This window comes from Labrus bergylta, chromosome 2 (genome assembly GCF_963930695.1).
Source record: "Labrus bergylta chromosome 2, fLabBer1.1, whole genome shotgun sequence".
NCBI classification, from domain to species: domain Eukaryota; kingdom Metazoa; phylum Chordata; class Actinopteri; order Labriformes; family Labridae; genus Labrus; species Labrus bergylta.
The window spans coordinates 15,690,034-15,710,221 of NC_089196.1; the positions used below are offsets into that span (position 1 = coordinate 15,690,034).

At 38.9% G+C, this 20,188-nt stretch overlaps 1 protein-coding gene across 2 annotated transcripts; it reads left to right on the top strand.

Moving 5' to 3' along the window:
• Positions 1–1,188: 1,188 nt before the first annotated feature.
• On the top strand, positions 1,189–13,130 carry plekha2 (pleckstrin homology domain containing A2). Of its 2 annotated transcripts, XM_020649902.3 has the most exons (13): positions 1,189–1,316; positions 1,426–1,445; positions 5,504–5,664; positions 5,777–5,833; positions 6,208–6,256; positions 6,384–6,481; positions 9,041–9,172; positions 9,351–9,440; positions 9,542–9,610; positions 9,741–9,811; positions 10,496–10,559; positions 11,289–11,366; positions 11,469–13,130. In XM_020649902.3, exons 3-13 carry the CDS (start codon positions 5,524–5,526, stop codon positions 11,919–11,921), a joined length of 1,302 nt encoding a protein of 433 aa, XP_020505558.1. In that variant the 5' UTR covers positions 1,189–1,316; positions 1,426–1,445; positions 5,504–5,523; the 3' UTR covers positions 11,922–13,130. The 2 variants fall into 2 exon arrangements, with proteins under 2 accessions (XP_020505558.1, XP_065821975.1); XM_065965903.1 differs by lacking the exon at positions 9,041–9,172 and having other exon boundaries at positions 1,196–1,445.
• The last annotated feature ends 7,058 nt before the right edge of the window (positions 13,131–20,188 follow it).

Genomic DNA, 20,188 nt, shown 5'->3' on the forward strand with positions numbered 1-20,188 from the left:
TTTTCTTTGTAGTGTTATTATTATTATTATCATATTCCCTCAGCCTTATTGCTTAAGTTTAACTCAAAACATGTCTGATGTTGGGAATATTACACACAAATGTTTAGTGGTCAATAAAATAATTTATTTTTGAAGAAGAATGTTTATCCATGATCATTTATAGTACAAATATTACTTATCAATTGCTTATTTGCTGTAAATAGATGATTGAAATGATGATACTTATAGAAACTCACTGTTTCTAAGACTTTGGAACACATTTATTTCAAAATGATGAGATTTAACTACTAACCAGTCCATTTTGTCACTACCGAAATTATAATGTCAACTACCGAACTTGACCATATGTTTCAGTAGTGACACTTCTACTTATTTTTGAGCATAATTAAAGAATGCTAGCAAGCACGTGGCTAACAAGCACATCTTTGAAGAGGTGTACACCCATAGAAACATAATAATTTGCATAAAACCCCAAAAAGTTTACACAATTGAAGAGAATGTGTCTTTGGTAGTGACAATTTTTAAAGTAACACACTGATTTTCAGACTATGAAACACATTTATTTAAAAAATAATTATGGGATTTAACTGCTTATCATGCAGCCATGGGGGACAGGGATGCAATGTCACTTCCTGGTCAAAAATTCAGGGGTGTGGCTTAACTGTAGGCTCAGCAAGGCAAAAAACTCTTTTTGTTTGGTGTTTCGGTGGTGACATGAAAAACAAGGGACATGATTTTTTGAGCATAGCTTTTTAATTTAAAAATTAAACCCACAATAAATCTAAATCTTTCAACCTTTGTTTAAACTTAATCATAAAGATATTTTAAATTACACCGTTGAAATAAATCTAAAAAATGTTTTAAGTGGTATTTACATAAATTTAAATTTAGGGGTCAGTATTGGGGACAGCTACTTCTCAATAGAAAGTACCCTATAAATGATGATTTTGTATTTATTTAGCTTATCACTATCTCATTTAATGCCCTGGGTTTAAATAGATCATAATATGTCTGAATACTTAATTGTTTTGTTAAACCTTTTTTTTGTAATGGGACTGCACTTTGAACTAATTCTGTAGAATGTCCCGTATAGTTCCTCTTCTGTGAGAGCAGAGGGAGGAGGAGGAGGAGGAGGAGGAGGAGGACAGGGAGGGGGGAGGGCCCGGCCGGAGAGGACGCATAGATCACATCCGGGGCTGGTTTATTCTAATAACGAAACGTCCAACCCGGAAAAAAAGTCTTCTGTTATCCGAGTACACAAACAAACAGACAGGAGGGTGAGAGTCAGTCGCACGCGGGCCTCTTGGTGTGGACAGGTTGTAAAAGTTTTTAAAACATCGTCTGACATGCTCGGTACTTACTTACTTACTCTCCGACTCTCTCCCCTCTGCTGCGTCGCCGCGCGGGGCGCTGGCTGCGGATCAGACTGACTCCCAGGACAGCGGGTAAGTAGTCAGCCCAGTGTCACTGTGTGTGTGTGTGTGTGTGTCTGTGTGTGTGTGTGTCTGTGTGTTTGTATGTCTGTGTGTTTGTATGTTTGTGTGTCTGTGTGCGTCGTACAGTGCAGCAGTAGGTGTGGCAGGCCGCTGAGTCAGTGCAGGTCGCCTGAGCTGAACAAATGTCTGTCAGGTGTAGCTGAGTAATTGTTCCAGGTCACACTTTTCACTGCGCGCTCATGATCACGTTATACGTGCTGCACGCTCATGTCCACACTGGACACAAGCTCGTGTCTGATGTGCTGCTGCTGCTGCTGCTGTGTTATGTTTCCAGCTGTCAGTGCAAAGCAGAGGGGCTGATGGTTTATTAATGGTTTCTTTTTATTAACTGCTCTGTACATCTTCAGAGTGCAAAGTAACTTCAACAAACGACTATTCGTCCAATGAGCAGTCTCCAAGTCCAAACCCCCAACACTCTTTCTAGATTTATGTTTAGTTTAAAAGTTGTTTGAGTTTTTCTAGGCTATCTATGATGCTACTTTATATATAACTTTACCACATCAAAGTGGGCATTATTGTCTTTTTTTTTTAAAACACTTTCATTTTTCAAATAATTCCATTTGTTTTAAAGTTATAGTTGCGAAATAGTGTTCTGCTGAAACAGACTGAAATTTCTACTGACATCTCTTTATGATCTACAAAGGCAAACAAGACAATTACCATGAAAGTTTATTGTTTCTGTCTTAATTTTTAACATCTCTAAACTACTGCTTTAGGGTAGGTGCCAGATGATGTGATATACACTAAAAAACATATTTCAGTGAGTGATACTTTTGACTAAGTAAGCACGATGAGATTTACTTTGTTGAGAACACCACTAAAACATTTTCAGGACAAAATCAGCAAAGAGATAAGAGGTACCACTTTCTCCACAGGTGTGCCTAAAGCCATACAAACTGAAAGGTCCTCACAGGAGGTTTGATAAGAACAGGCCTTTGTTTCCCATTTTAAAAAGGGGTCAGTAGACCCTCTTATTGTAATTTTGTATCCTACATCTAATATCTGGAAGATATATTAGTTTTGAATAAATACATGCATATCCAACAAAATTACAAAACTTTTAAAAAATAAAGCCAATGCAGAAGTGCAAACAACTGCAGTTCCTTGAGTGTCCGCTTGAGGCTGACCCCAAAGTCTCTTACACACCCCATATTAACATGTCCATTTTAAGCAGAATTTAAATGTTTATAGCCTGGTAGAAACTCATTTTATTTTATGGAGGATATGAGTTTTTAGGGCGTGGTCGATCTGTTTAATAGAGTCACATTTCCAATATGGCAACAGCCATGGATTGGCTTCGAAAAGAGCCCTTCAGAAACCAATGGGTGACGTCACTGAGCCTTGTTCCATGTTTCTATACAGACTATATGCCTACAACATAGAGGTCATGTTAACATGTCCAGGCATCAGTAATATCCATTATACTGAACCCCGGACTGTCAGATTAGCCCCACAATGGAGAATATTTCATTTTGGGAAGTTTGACATTCCTGCTTTTAAACGACTCAAAACACTTTATCTGTAATTTAAAAAGTTGTCACTGACTTTTTAGTCCATTGAAACTGAACTACTTTTACATTTTATAATTAGGTTAATGAAATTGTCGAAGGAGGGACTAGTCAGCCGGAGAGACCTCGATTCTGAGAATTCACTCCCACGATAACCTACTTCAGTTTAAGGTCTTAAAGCCACTTCAAACCAGAATCCACATTAAACGTTATCTATGTTATCAAGAGTCATTTATGAACATTGTAGCTAGCGTCAAAAAATGATTGGAAAAAAATGTCAATGTAACTTTCCTGATATCCTCTCGTTTCCAAACAACAGCGTTTTCCTTTGAATTTGTCAAACTCCTGTTGTTCTTGTTTTGCTCATGGTATATGTATGTGAAATCTACCGTTGTTTTTATTCTAACACCTTTCTGATCAATCAGCAAATGTCTAGAGGGACATCAGACCACATTCAAAGTTACAAACAACATATTTTATAACCAATTACCAACAACAAGACTTCTAAATCTTCAAGATCTTAGCATCCAACCACTTTTGAGCTCACATTACTAATATTGACTCTTCACTGGACTTTATGTCACATGAGTCACTGTTGTATCGACAGCCAGACTGTCAATACTTGATTGGCCACACCCACAAAGTCTAAAGAAATGGTTTCAACTGCAAAATCAGCTTTTTAAAAAACAGTTTTTCTAACTGTTATCATTTTATTTTATGTCAGAGTTTGATGGACGCCCAATGAGACCCTCATGATGTGTTATTTGGATGTTTTAAAAGGTCTAGAATTGTAAGCAAAGATAGAATGAGGCAAGAAACGGTCTAATGAAGTAAGAATCGATCATTTATGAGAGTTGACTCATAAAGACAAGAAACCTGTTCAGCTTTAATCTCTCTCATTTTCAGTTCTTTTGTCTTTAACTGATCTTAAAGAGGTATACAAACTAAAATACTCAAGCAAAGTAAAAGAGATGAAAACAAGGAGCTGAAACTGTCGTCAAATAAAGCTGATCTGTAGACTGAGTGTGGGTGGGTTTCATTTCACCACCATAGATGTGGTAAAACACAATGATACACCACTGCTATAATCACAAAACTGTGTTCTTACCTTTAAACTATGTTGATATTTATTGATATATATGTGTGGAATAATGTGCAGGGAAAAAAAAGGTAAAATATGTTTAATTGCAAATTCGTGTGAAAGATTCGAAAACCTCTCTGCTACTCCCGTCTGCAATGCTCGAGACACTTTTTTTCTTTCCGATTGTGTGTGTGTGTGGTTGTGTCAGTCATAGTGTTGGTATCTGTGTGACCTCTGTGGCATTATTTCACTTTTCCATTACACCCAGAGTTTCTGCGAAGAAAATAAAAAAATCAGAACAGTTTGCACCTTCGAGCTTTTTGAAAAGGCAGAAGAACAAAACTGCCTGACTAAAATACTTGAAGCATCAACAGCCCACAGATTAAAAATGAAGATTGTTCCTTCCCACTAACTTTAAAATAGTGTTGGAGGAGTTTCACCAGCTCGGTGAAAATGCAGCCTATCATTTCACTGTGTAGCTGTTTATCTTTGCTGGGTATGTATGTGTGTTCAATGGAAAATTTGATCAGCTGTATCCCTTTAAAGCCAGAACCGTCCTTTTAAAAGTACTGGCAGAAGTTTCAGCCAGTCTGTCCTTACTGTGTATTTTATATGACTGTCAATTACATTTTGACTTTTGTTCTTATTAAATACAATCGGTCACAGATGTGGCCTAGTTGGCTCTAAGATTACCATTTGTGTAAGCTCGTCCTTTCAATGAATTATAGTGCAGAAACAAGTGAGGACATGTTTAAAGGAAAATGTGCAGAAAAGGTGACCTGAGGTAAACTCTCTGAGCTCTCTCGAAGGAGAAAATAAAATAAAATAGTGTTTTTAAAAAAAAGTGCTCTCAAAGTGCCAGAAGTTTTCTAACTCCTTAACTCATTCTATCTGAATGGGTCTTGATTTTTGTCAAAGAATCAGTCAGTCAGTCAGTCTGTCAGTCAGCAGTTCCATGATTCACATGCCAGGCATCATCCTAATGAATACAGCTTTTACCCCATTCCTCCCACCCTCCTCTTCCTCCCTCTCCTCTCTCTTCTCCGGCCAGTGAAAATGTGCGTGTGTGCAGATCTTGAGTGCAGTCTGTAATTTTTGGCTGTGGTGGTGGAGGGCCTCAGCTCAGCCTCAGGCTTCAGGGTTTGCTGCTCAGCCTCAATCACGTCACATGAAAAACTGCTGAATACGAGCCGGTCTCTGTCTTCCTGTGTGTGTGTGTGTGTGCGCGCGCGTGTGTGTGTGTGTGTGTGTATTAGAACAGTAAAGGAAAGATAGTTTATCCTCCACATCTGCCTGTGTCTGCCTCCTCTGTCCTAGAAGTCTGCCTGCTTCTGTTGCTCCTGTTACATTTCACCTCTCAATGGCCTTCTGATTTCAGTATCTGTCTGTTTGCCTTTCTTTCTGTCTGTCTGTTTTAGTGATATGTGATATTAGCAGCATGCCGTACTTTGATCGGCTCAACCGTGTGTGCGGCTTCCTTGACATCGAGGAGAAGGAGAACAGCTGCCGCTTCCAGAGGCGATACTTTATCCTCGACACGCAGGGAAATGCTCTGCTCTGGTACATGGACAACCCTCAGGTACTCAAACATACATGACAAACATTAAGAGGGAGTGAAAACGACCAATGGTAGGTGTGTAACCTTGGACTCTGAGCCAATGATGAGCCTTTGTGTTTGTGTTTGTATGCAGAACCTGCCCAGTGGAGCCAGCTTCGTTGGCAGCCTGAAACTAACCTACATCTCCAAGGTAAACAGAGCTCTTTATTGCCTGTAGAGTCACCTGCCCGTTGCTTGTAGTTACATAACGTCCCAAGAATGAAACACACACATGTCTGAGCTGTGTGGACACAGGAATCCACACACAAACAGGATGCACACTTATCTTTCGTTGTAGTTAAGGATCACATGCAGAAGCAGAGTTTGAGAAGTTTTCCAGATGTCAGCGCGCACGCTAAGCTAACCAGAGATAATGACATCTGGCTTCAGTGCTGACAGCTCCTCCCTGGAGACTCTGACTCGAAAAGACTGTTTTTTTTCTGTCCTCTCCTCATGATTCTGCTCCTCTCCTTTCCTTTTGCCGTCTCCTCCTCCTCTTTCTTTTCTCCCTTCTCCTTTTCTCAGGTGAATGAAGCTACAGCCAAGCAAAAGCCAAAGACAGAGTTCTGCTTTGGTGAGACTATTTTTTTGAAAACACTGAGTCATGTTTATTCAGTAGCATTAGTTACGTGTGCACATGTGATACATCGTATGATTCAGTTATAGTTTATATTGATGGAATAAGTGTTTATTTTTTTCAGTCATTAACGCAGTTTCTCGGCGGTACTTCCTCCAAGCTAACGATGTGACTGACATGAGAGAATGGGTGGCTGCTCTCAACAAGGCCAGCAAGATCACGGTGAGTACACGCACACGCACACGCACACCTGCAAATACACTTAACATTGTAACAGGATGTCTCTGTCTGATGCGTGGTTCAAAAAAAGGGCTAAAGCAGCAGTTATTGATGAGGGATTTGTTTCCACCTGAACACAGAGGGCTGCAGTTTGTGGTGCTGTGACCAAAATTATGGCGTCTCTCGAGGGCATAAATGCCAACACAAAAACCCCCTCTGACACACTCTGTGAATGAGGAAACTGCATGAATGTGAGCGATAGCACACACACACTGTACGTCACTGTGGTGGAGGTGTCAAACACATCACTGTGTGTTTCTAAGTGAACTTGCCGTGGACATTCAGTTTGCTCATTTGCATATAGTTTGAGTGAGTTTTCAGAGAAATGACCGTGACCTCTTTAACTGGAAAAATCCAGATGTTAAATGACTGCAGACGACAGCAAGAGTGTTTCTCTTTTTGTCTCACCTGCACGCCAACACAGGAAGCAGCCTCGCTCATTCTATTTTTCACTTCCTCTTTGATTGGAGGAGTTCTCTGTTGCCCTTTCGCAGCTTTCTGAGCCTCAATGAAAACCAGTGTGACAACTGTGAAAAGAGGGGATGCTGTAAATTATGTAAATGCAGGAGTTAAAATAGAACCATTAGAGATGAATTCACAGAGGATAAAGGTGTAACAGAAGCATCTCACATGATTAAAGTGACTTGCAGAAGTATTCTTCTAAAATGTTTCCATTTATTGCTCCATCTGCTCGTATGATAGGGGTTGTATATAATGGACCAACACAAAGTATTCAGAGCTTTAAGTTGCAGGTGGTGGTGTTACATGGTATTAAAAATGATCCACTAATAAAGTATGAATAGCTTTGACTGCTTTCCTCTGAAACCTCTGATAAAGATCCGATTCAATTGTGCATCCAGTAGATGTGCTCTGTTTCTTAATCAAAGGGTAAAACATCCACGATATTTTATTTAAAATTATTATTTAAAAAAAGTGTTACCACTGTAAAATATGAAGTCCAAAAATTATTGTTATTTTTAGAGAGATAAAGAGAGTATAGATTTACTTTATTTAACATTTTTAATTCCATTGCTTTTATTGAGTCATTGTGAAAATAAAGACAAGATATAGGAAATGAAGCAATGGACTCTGTCCAAACTAGATAGTTGCAGTTATTGCTGCAATAGCACCACGACATTCACTATTAATTATTTTGAATATAGTTTTTTTCTCTTAAGCTGTATTTCATCATGCTAGGTATTCACTTATTTGAAGTCTTTTTGACAGAAGTGCTGTATGATTTGAATGTTCAACAACATACTAGGGAGCAGGGGCCGAAACTACGAAGCGAGTTCAACATACCCAGGGTACATTTGGGTTATCTGGCTTCACTAACCCTGACATAAGAGGTCGTGCTTAACAGTCATGCAAAGCTGGTTATCCACCCGATAAGTCAGCCTCGAGTTTCCAAGAGCGCGTTCACATAAAAGGGGCGGAGTTAGCTTCACATAACCTATCACAAGCAAATGCGGAGATTTTCACAGGTTGATCTCTTATCTTGAACATAACCTGCCCCGGAGCAGGTTAGGTGTGCAGCATAAGTTACCATAGTGATATACCCAGGTAACAAGTGAACAACCTTCGTAGGACTGAAACCTCAGGATTAACCCTGAAGTAGCCTTGCTAACCCCAAATCATGCTTCGTAGTACAGACCCCAGGTTTAAGTTGTTATTGTGTTGTTGTTGTTTTTTACAAGAGGAGAGATGACAGTATAACACTTTCTCAGACCTTTTTTTTTTTTGCATGCATCTTCCCAAAATATATTTTCAGTTTTGCATAACTGAAGCTATGCAAGATTGTGCAGCTTTTGAGAGCACCTGTGGCCTCTTCTTTTCCTGTCCTGTCCCTGTTTATGTTAAATGGCTAATGTGCGACTCAAGTCTGTTTGGCTAATGAGATGATAATCTCCTCGTCTGGCACCTACCCCTGCAGTAGGAGGGACTGACATTTCAAATCATCATATCCAGTAGTCAGTCTTCTCTCTTGTGGTCTCTTCTGCTTTTGTAGGTTGTGTAGAGACATCAGTATTCATTTCTCTCTGTTTCATTACCAGCATAAAAACTCCTCACTGGAGCTTTAATACAAGCATGTATGGCTTTTACTTTGAGCGTTTGTTATTCCCTAGCAAAGTTAATTTAATGTTCCACAGCTTGTCACCGACCTACAGACATTCAAGTTATGTTAAGGATAATAAAATGAATGGTAACCCCATTTCTGGATGTTTTCCAGTAGACCACATTCTTTGCTGTTGCAGCAAAGTCCTACTCATTTGAATGTAAACCACTAACCCCAAAAAATATATATATTACAATTGTTTTGACAAAAGACTCCACGTTTCATGACAGCCCCATAAAATACTTTTTATCTCAGTCTGTAAAAGATTAGGAAAAGATGAAGCAAGCTGTTACCCTTAATCTTCCTCAATTAATCACCCTCATTTAACTACCTAATAAACTATATAATGCTTGTTTATGTAAGCCTGCTTGTTGCTATGGTGACAGGTCCCCAAGTCATGCCCCGTCCCCCAAAGGTCAGATGTGACTGCAGTAATCAGCGACACTCAGGGAGGAAGGAGACAGCAGGCTTACAAGGCGGAGATCATCGGTGGAGTGGTGGTGCACACTCCCATCCAGGTAACAAACGGGAGGCTACACCTCACTGTGATGCCTTCAGGTGCATTGTTTTTGTTCCGGTACATTTAACAGAGTACTGCTTACCCTCTGCCACTGAAACCACTCTCCGTGTAATGTGATACATCTGTGAAGATGGTGGTTACATGATTGTGATGATGTTTGTTCTGAAATGTTTCAGAATGAGAGTGAAGACACTGAGGGGCGAGAGAGGAAGAGCAGCAGGCCAGGCATGCTGAGGTGCGGTTACTGTGTCAAACAGGGAAATGTGGTGAGTACCCAGCTGAGTATTTCTGATTAACTCAGTGTAGGAATAAAAAATAGATGATGTGGAAACTGAAAACTTTAATGTGGTGTGTGTGTTTGTTTCAGAGGAAGAGCTGGAAGAGGAGGTTTTTCACCCTGGATGACAATGCAGTCAGTTACTACAAGTCTGAGACGGTGAGCAGCCAGCCTTTTAGAGGTTTTCTCTTTTTGTGTGTGTGTGCGTGTGTGTTTGTGCGTGTGTGTGTGTGTGTGAGACTGTTCTCTCTGTTTGTCCATGTCTGAATTCTGCTGATTTTTGTCTCAGGATAAGGATCCTCTCCGAGCTATTCCGCTGAGGGACATTCAGAAGGTCCATGAATGTCTTGTCAAGTCAGGGTGAGTCTAATGTGAAGCACTGAGTCTTACTCTCTTTTCTCTCTAGATCTTGTGTTTTGACAACAAACAAACAAACAAGAGGCTAACATGGGGGTACTGGTATTTTAAAATGTAATATTAAGACCTTCAGTATGGTTTATCCTCAATAACTTCTATTTATACACAGTTTAGACTTACTCTTTTTAAGACAAACTTGTTATGGTTAAAACAATATTATTATTATCTTTATTTTAAAGAGAATTGTTTTGAGTTTTCATGCCTTTATAGTGAGGACAGGACTGTAGGTGAAGTCAGGAAACAAGGGTGAGAGAGTTGGTTATGACATGAGGTAAATGGCCATGGGTGGAAATCGAATCTAAGGGCCATGTGGGACCTGCGATTTAACCTCTGAGCTAATCAGTCACACTAGCACTATATTATTTTTAACGTTAAAGTTACACATACAAATTTGAAAGGCATATGAGAAATTAAAGCGATTAAATACAGAAAATGATGCCACCTCTACAGTTTCTAACACTGCTTTGTTTATTTTTGAGAAATTCCTGTGTAAATCTGAAAACAGACATGAATACATGAGTCCTGGTATGTTTGTAGGAGGAAACTACTGATACAGAGAGTCCTATATAACCTCCCTGTAGCCACTGTTTGATCCAGCATGATAATTTACCGCCCTGTGTCCATCAGGGAACTCCTTCTGAGAGACAACCTGTTTGAGATCATCACTAACTCTCGGACCTTCTACATTCAGGTAAAACATTGTCTTCCCCTTACACCAGCCAATCCTTATCCGTTACAGTTATTTGTTTAAGATCTTATAAAAAGCAGAAAGGCCCTTTGTTGCCAGGTGTGTTACTGATGTTGTTGGTTGTTTTCTCTAAATGCTCTGCTGCTGATGTGTGGCATGAAAAGTGAGCAGCCATCTGTAATCATAACAACAACAACAACAACATCCTGCCTGCTAGTCACCTGGGAGAACAGCTGACTGAATGTCGGATAAACTGAGAAGTGATGAGAAACAGATACATTTCTAGCTAGAAAACCTTTATTGTCTTTTTGAAAAATAAAGGAAGCCTGACAAATAATTACGAAATCTGAGATCTTCAAATAAGAGCTATCATCTGAAACTAAAATGACATTTTCAATTCAAATTAATATGTTTATTTTTACTATATTTAAATTGTAAGACTAAAGAGCAATAAATCTGCTGATTCTTTCAAATATACCAACTTTTTAAACTTCAACTGATAATTTTCATTACTGATGATTCTTGTAAAAAAAAGTTTTTATGACTTTAACTAGAGGAATCCGCTACATCAGGCCTATTTTATAGTAGAATAGATTTTAGGGGGGGGGGGGGGGGGGTTGGTCTTTTAATGAGACTTTCTAAAAGTAGGAAATGTGAATAATATTAGTTGCCATTTCTAACACAAATTAAAAGAGCAAACAGTTTTTATCTTGTGATCATGATTCTCCACAGACAGACTCTCCAGAGGAGATGCATGGCTGGATCAGGGATGTTGAGTTGAAGATCCAGGACTTCAGAGGTCCTCCTAAGGTAAATTTGTTCTTTGATGGTATTTATGGTATTTGTTTTCTTTTTTACCTTCAAGAAAAGAAGAAAAAAAAACTCAATGATTCCTTGTCCCTCTCATTTCAGGGTTTTCCATTTAAACGAGCATCCTCTCTGTATAGAAGTCACAACTCCTCCTCCTCGTCCCGAGGTCATCATAGTGACGATCGCAGACCTCCTCTGACCAAGTCCTGCTCTGTGAATCCAGGCTGGCAGCCCTGGATGCCTGTCCCACCCTGTGAGCCCTCCATCCTGGACGTAGAGGATGAAGACAGCCCTTTCAGCTCTGTGCCCACCGTGCCTTCTCTCTCCTCTTCCTCAACCTCTTCCTCCACCTCATCCTCCTCCAACTCCCTCTCCACCCCGGCTCCTGGCCCTAATGTTCCTCCCACTGCATCCACCAGCGGACTAGGGATCCTCGCAGCATCAGGAGACGCAGCATTTGGGAGGCGGAGGCACCGCTCGCAGCCTCAGCCTCACAGCGGCTGCAGCTTCCCCTTCAGCCTGGATGACGATGGCATCCGCACCACCGACGTCTAAATTAACGAAGTCTTATGTGTTGGTACGTCCCTGCTTTAACATGAATGTGACTGGTAATAATAGTATATTATAATAGTATTCCCTGTAAATGAAGGGACACTGTGACCGCCTGCCCTGAGGCCATGATTTGATTAGGGCCCTCTGCTGGTCATTTAGCTGCACTGCAGACGAAGGATGCACCCAGCTGGAAGGGAGATCGCAGTGTTTGTTGTTCACAAGACTGTGAAGAAGTTTGTTGGTGTTTTTAAAGTGCAACTTCCTCCTAAAACTTGAATAATCTTGTTTTTAATTGTCCCTGCAGACAAAGTATAGCACATGCTTTACATCTATTGCACCTTACCCAAACCGGAGATGTTACTCTGTCATCACTCTCTCTATCAAAAACATGTTCTTAAGTCTGATTTACAAACAAGTGTTTAAAGGCATTTTAACACAATAGTATTCATCAGTTTCATATTCAAGCTTATGTTCACTCGGCTCTTTTGTAATTTCTGTTGGCCCCAGCAGCTTTTCCCCCCTTTTCTCTGAGACACACTTCATATGAAAAGCCTCACATCAGCTTACAGTTTACCAGCATTTTTTAGACTTCCATGTATCAGGTGTCTGGGGGAAAGTATCCAGTTTTCATTTAAAAAAAAAAAAAAAAAAAAGGTACACACACTCTCTCTTATACCTGTTGACTGATGGCTCCTCTGTCGTAGCAGAAAACATGGAGTCAACAGCAGGTTTCCTGTTTTAGCTTTTAATATTTGCCCGAAGATCAATTGTCAGTAAACTGTGAGTCCTATTAGCTCTTAAAAGGGTACAAGAATTGTACAGCAGTGTTTCCATTTGGTACTTTTTAATAGTAAGTACGGCATACATTAAAGTACAACTGACCAGCTGCTTGACAGCTTTGTAAATGTGACTTTTTGAAGCGTTATGTGGGGTAAATGTGCCACTACTTCTGGTAATTTAAATGTAATTCCACACTTTGCTTTCCACCTTTTTACTTGTGTGTTGTTATTTTTGACACAGCTCTCAGCAGACATCACAGCTTCCTCTTAGTTGATGCCTCAGATACTTTGTGTTGTTACACTAGTAGTCACTTCAAGACTCCACTGAGGTGGTACCTTGTTCATTCCTGTTTCTGTTGTCTGGAGCTGTGTGCACTATTCTGCCCGCATGCATTGTTAATTTTCTTTCTTGTACATTAAATGCTGCTTTTTATTTGTCTTGTTTGAGTTTCTTATTCTATAGATACTTCTGGTTTCATCTTGACTTTAAAATTCTACCATCATGTGGCCAGTCAATTTTCACAAAATATAAAAATCTAAGCTCAAAGACTTTTCCAAAAAGCCTTTTGATAGTAGATATGGAATTCATTTTACAACTTTTTTTTTTTCCTGAAGTGCAGAATGTCCACCTGCCAGGCATGCAGCGGGTCAGGGCTAACGTATTTGACCTTCTACACAGCCACCTAGAAATTTGCACACCAAGTGCACGCATACACAATAATGCACAAACATGCCAATCTAGTGCCCAGAGGTTGTGTTAAGTGAAGTGTTTCACACGTCCAGTGCAAAGGTCCATTAGGTAAAATGCCTGAAACTCTGTCCTGACCTCGGTCCACTTTGCTCCGTGCCCTGCAGTGCAGCTGGACTGGCGTGACTAAAACGTCTCCACTGAACGGTTTAAATTGTGTTGGTAGGTAAAGAGGCCCTGAGTGCCAGTGAAATGTCAGCCGTGTTGAAATGAGTTTTCAGTCTGTTAAAGACATAGCTCCTCCAGGTACTGAGAGAAATCCAAGCAGAAACGAGGCAGGAGGGGCAGGGATGAAAGTTTGGTTAGTTTGAGGACACAAAGAACAATGTTGGTGAAAGGCGGACAAGCTTGTGTGGTCTGCTAAAAAAGCAGTGATTTTTGACACTGGTCTAAAACCTATCAACAATATTGTATATTCATCTGGTGAGCTACAAATATATCCATTAACTGTTTTTCAGCCTGTATCTGTTCACAGGCCAAGAAACAATAAGAATAAAAAAACAAAACAAAGACCTTATCACATTAAAAATCTCTAACTAAAAAAATGATTTTTTTCCAAGAATCAAAACAGCTAAGGATTTTCCCACAAGATAAAACGTTTTTCCAACCAATATAGACCGCTTCCCATTCCACCTAAAAAGTATTTGAAATGCAATGTTTGTGAATGATTAATTTACACCTTAAAAAGTAGAAAATTGTAAATACACAAAAATATGGGTTTAGAAAGAAACAACAATGGCACTGACACACTTGATGGAAAGCTAGAGATAGAAAGGAAAGAAGTGCAGGTATTATTTTAAATGTTTCTAGAGCATATCATAACATATCTACTTCAGAAGCTTTTTTACATATTAGAGTAAGATATAATAAAATAACCCGGGCCCATCACTACCTTAAAGATCGATAGTCCTTCAGTGTAAAAACTCAAATTGCGTTCCTGTACTGTGGTGAACCACAAGGCTTAATTCTTGGGCCTTTGTTTTTTTATATTTAGCAATATCATACCAATGTCTCCGAAAAGTTGTGTAAAGTTTTTTTTAGTAGATGACTGGCTTCTTTTTTACGAATTTATACTTACATTATCATAAAGGTGCTTAAGGAAGACCCCAGTTTGCTGTGTAACTGTTTTAAGTCCAACACATTATCGCTTAAATATACGATATATATATATATATTTTTTTTTAAGCTTCTCATTCAAGATCATAACTGAGTAACACAATTACTACACAATTCATCAGCATTTTGCTTATTGAAACTTTTTTTAACACAGCTGGAATTAACTACATTATTACAATAAACAAAATCCTGCTGTTATGTTATATTACTTGATTGTTTATAATATAATATTTAATATAATATAACTTTTGCCAGTGTTAGTTAGAACAAACCTGAGTCTGTATACCTTTTCAGGAACAGGTCATAAGAATTATAAATTGTGTACATGAAAAATAATTTTGTCAGTCATCATCTATTTCATCATTTGTTCTTCCATTTTTATGAATATTTTCAAAACTATTAATTATATTCCATGTAAAGCTACCCTCTCCTTAAGACCCTTACTTTAAGTTAATCGCACAGTGGGACCAAAATGGGATTTCCTCTGATTAAATTTTTTGTAATTGTCCTGACAGCCGTTTATTAGAGCCCTGAAATCCCTTCATTTGTCTACCTAATATTTTCCACATGGACTGCTTAAGCTTGTCAAGGTACAACGTAAATAATGTACTATAAGGCCCAGCATGAACATCATGCTGTTTTCATTATTTAGTTGGTATTTTTGTTATGTTTCTAGGTATATTTATAGCCTCAAAATCAGAGGAAGGTTAGTAAGTGGATAACTTATGCTGGGCAAAACTAGCTTGTTAATTAGATCTGAATTATGATCAGATACAAAATAATTGTTTACATGTATGTATTTAATACTATAACAATCTATACTAATGTACTGCCTGTGAAAGCCTCAAGCACCCAGGAAGTTTTCATGAAGTTCTCTTTTACAATATAATTTTAATCTAGGTCTTTCTATATAAAGGTTTATCTTAAAATAAAACGATAATGAATTAAATAAAGAGATAAAGGTCTGAAGATGTAGCGACACACTATAAGCCTTCTAGGTCTGAATTTGGAACATGAAGTAAAGGTCAGGCAGCACTTCAGTTTGACGCCTGTGAGTGACAGCAGCTCTAAGGGCAGGCAGATACACACACGCACGCACACGCACACACACACACACACACACACACACACACACACACGCACACACACGCGCACACACACACACACACACGCACACACACGCACACACGCACACACACACACACAGCTCCCCTAAATGTTAATGTTCACACATGGATGACTGATGCCATTACACTTCGCTGACTTTAGATGTTGCTCCTAAATATAGTGTCTGTAACTGTGTTTTCTTTTTGTTTGTTCAATGGTTTAAATTCAGGCATGATAATGAATATGATGAAGACGACCCGTACATTAGTTTCTTTGTTGGGTGTTTTGCTGTAAGCAGGAGAAACCCGCTGGAGGGAGCCACTACACACCACACTTCAGTGATCGCGCATGCAGTGTAACTATTCATGCAGCTAAAATGATAGGATTTCAAAAAGCATTGATTTAAAACCAAATATAATTATATACAGAGGCCATTAGACCGTTCAATATCAATCTCCACATAAAAGTACGAAAAAGATAATGAAATGAGGGTGATAAACCCGCTGCTGAACAATAACAGAATATTAAGTTCTTACTGTTCGTGTGACAATACAACGAATACGTCCCCTTCAAAATAAAGGCGCGCCTATAACAAAACTTGTGGCTAAAATGAATACAATTCAATATTAAAACATATAAGTAAATGAACATGGATCAACTTCGTTTCAATTATAGTTCATTTTAGATTTTTTCTAAAACCCCAAAGTTTGGTCAAACATTAAATGATCAACAAATAGCTTCTTCTGCTGGCAAATGTTTTAAGATCAATGTCATGGTGTTCATTTATATTATTTATTCAATAGTCAGCAGTAAAATTGGGTTCCAGTTATTGATGTACACATAACAAATAACTAGTTCTAATTTCAGTACAAGAAATAGATGTTACAACCAAGGACTATGGATGTCTGTAAAACATGAAGATAGAACAGGGAGGGTTATTTTTCATCCCAAACTGATATATTTTGCATAGTTAAGGCTCTATCATCCAGGCAACAATGATAGTGTCAGAAATAAAGGTAAAGACTAGAGATTGTCTGATTTCATTTTGTTAAATGTTCAGCGATGTCTTCTCTAAAAGCTGCTGTGTGACATTAAAGACACTCTCTTTGCTCTGCACCATCTGATTAGAAAACACTTTCACATGAAGTGTCTTTAGACAGGAACAGAACATTTAACTATGTTACTGTGCAGAGAGCAAAGTTTCCCTGACATGTGTAATATGAAGTCATATTAATGTGGACCAGCTTTTCCGTCATCTGGCCTCGGAGTCCTTGTCTGGACCACTGCCAACCCCCCCCCCCCCCCCCCCCCCCCCCCCACTACACACACACACACACACACACACACACACACACACACACACCCGCACCACATCAGACCACCTTACAAACTGGAGGCTGTGCTGGGGGGGTTGGAATGTATTTTGCCCTGTGTGATGTGATTGTTTGCAGAGGAATGGGTTGACCTTGCCCTCTTATGCCACACACACACACACACACACACACACACACACACACACTGGACCCAGTTGAGCTAGAGGTGTGTGAGACAGACCTGCTGAGTGCAGGAGGTCTGGGACCCCCGTCACCACTTCCTCCAGACGGAGAACAGAGGATCCAGTCAGCTTAAGCCAGGATGGGACAATAATGAGCCAGCAAGCCTTCACCAATACCAGCTTCACCGCCACCGCCACCAGCACCACCAGCACCACCAGCAGCTCATATCAGGTATAACTGAAACTTTCTCCTATCACTTTTCCTCCTGCATATAAACAAAGAATCCTAAGTATGCCATTATATTTAGAGTTAGAGAAACACATAAATTGTTTTAAAATTACCTGAATAAAAATCACCTGTGCTTAAGAAAGCCTGAATGTGTGATTGCTTTTAGAAGAATGTGGAGTTTTCTAACAATATTTCATTCTGGAAAGTTGATTTTATATAATTTGAGGACGAAACCATGAAATAAGATATTGACTTAATGAAACATTTTCTTTTATTTAGAACATTTTATGGAGATTTATTAAAAATATATATTTGTGCATAGTTTATAAAAAAGTAATTTGTCTATTTTGACCTTTTTTTGTTTATTATTAATCCATGGCTTTGTCGTTTCTTTTTAAAGAATTCGTTGTTTCATTGATTATTATTATTTATTATTAATATTATTTAGCCACATTGATTCAGCCGAAGCTGTTTGAATAAGTTATTGCAGCGATAACACCAATTATTAGAAAACTTTGATCGTGTGCCATGTTTCTAAATTCATTTATGTTAAGTTAGCATATAAACAACGAAATAAAGGTTAGTTCATTTGTTTGGATTACATTTAAGAGTTTATGATGCGGGTTATAGCCTAATTAAAGTCTACTGTTTTTTTCGATCGAGCAATGGCAACCTGTAATGGGGAAACTTTGAAGAACTTTTCGGAAATAATGCATTTAATAAAACCGGCTTTTGTTCAGGAAAAAATAATCACAAATCACTTACTAAATAAAATGACGGATTGTGACCACCTCTAAACTACGTTTTGATCAGTAAACAGAGAGGTTGTTTACGTGAGGTCGTGGCGTAATTGGTCAACTTTTTTTGACCCCAATGTTAATTTTAACCATAGCCTATTTTTCAAATATAATTTCAAAAAGTAAATCCTACGTAGTGATTTTTTACAAACTGTTGTTGGAATGTTAAGACACAATCCTTGTTGTCACATATGAAGAGACATTTCACCCGCGGCCTGTTCGAGAGTATAGCCTATTAAAAATGCAGAAGCAAACAAATAATTGTCATTTTAAAAAAAATGATTCATCAGAGCCCAGAGACTTTATTTGAAGCAATGTTTGATTTTAAATTAATAAATAATTTTACTTTGTCTGGACTTTTTGGCAGCTATTTCGTATAATTACATTTTGAGAGTAGACTATATACCAAATGCAGTCTTTGTCGCCTGTAGGTCAGTGTTCTGATTTCTACTCCTGTTTACATATTTGTTTGTGAGTTGTTATTTTTAAATTGCCTGAAAAAGACCTCTAGTAAGACTCCACTGATGTGATAGAGATATATCAGTTCATGTTCTGGTGGACAGTATGAGATTTTATTTTTTGAGATAGTCAGTTTGAGAATTTTTACAGTTTAAAGACAAGATTTCTTATTTGTTGCACAAGTTCTTCTTTAGGGGCGACTTTTGTGTTAAACAGTCAGGTGCCCTGCAGTAACAAAAACTATATTAAACAAAATGGTATGCTAATTGTTCTTTACGATGTCACACGCAGGAAATGTCCAAACATTCTCTTTTAACAGGCCGAGTGTCTGCCTGTCTGTAAATAGGCTTATTAGTAAGGTATCAGAGCAGATTTCACACACACACACACACACGCACACACGCACGCGCACACCACACGCACACACACACACACACACACACACACACACACACACACACACACACACACACACACACACTCACACACACAGGGCACAGGTCCAGAGCCGCTTGACGCGCTCTGCAGGAGAGACTGTGCACAGAGCTGAGGGTGACCGCGGGTCTATTTACTACCGAGGAATTTTGTCTGCTTTTAGGCACGGTAAGAAAAAGGAGCTGCAGAGAGTAATGATTATTGGATCAAAGATCACGTGCATGGGCTTAAACAGAGAGAGATTATCACAGCCTGCAATCGATCAATTTATTTTTAAAAAGTAGGCCTATTTATTTCATGGTTTATAGCACGTTGCAGGCTACCTTTCACAATCTAAGAGATCGATATATAAGCTTTTCAGATGTTTTCATACCATTTATCTGCTCTCATCTCCCCACATGATATGTGAATCTATAGGACCCCTCGTGTAAATAAGCAATGTCTTAATATTAATGCATGAATCTGTCCACAACCCGGCTGAGTGGAGTTGATTAAAAATGGGAGAACCGAGCCATAGATATCAGAATCCTAACGGAGAGATCCGACATGTTGTCCTCCTGGTGACCCCGTTAACTTTAAACTCCGGATGCCCCCGGGGATATTAGTAATCCAGTCAATGTGATGCTGCTTCTGCGGATGATTATGCTATAGGCAAATATATTATCTTTAATCTATAGCCTAATAAGTGTGTGTTCCTGGTAGCCTAAGCGAAGGCCTGTGTTATTTCGCATTTAGGAAATGCACTTGTCAAATCTGCATCACATCTTCTGTTTTATCCTTTTTATTTTTTCCATGAGACTGCCAGGAAAAATAAATCTCAGCGATTGTTATAAGACGTCTTCTTTTGGGGACAGGGGGTGGGTAGAAGAAAAATCCCTTTTCCTTTGCATTTTCTAACTATAACGTGGGTTTAAGACGACCTTTCATCATGTCAGCTGTCCAAAAATTGTAGCCTAATAATGCGAGATTAACATATTAGTAAATTACCTGCTGTTTCAGAAATAAAAATGGGATCAAAACATGGATAATTAGTCAACAATCATAGAAGGGTGCGCGCACGTGCGTGTGGTGTGTGTGTGTGTGTGTGTGTGTGTGTGTGTGTGTG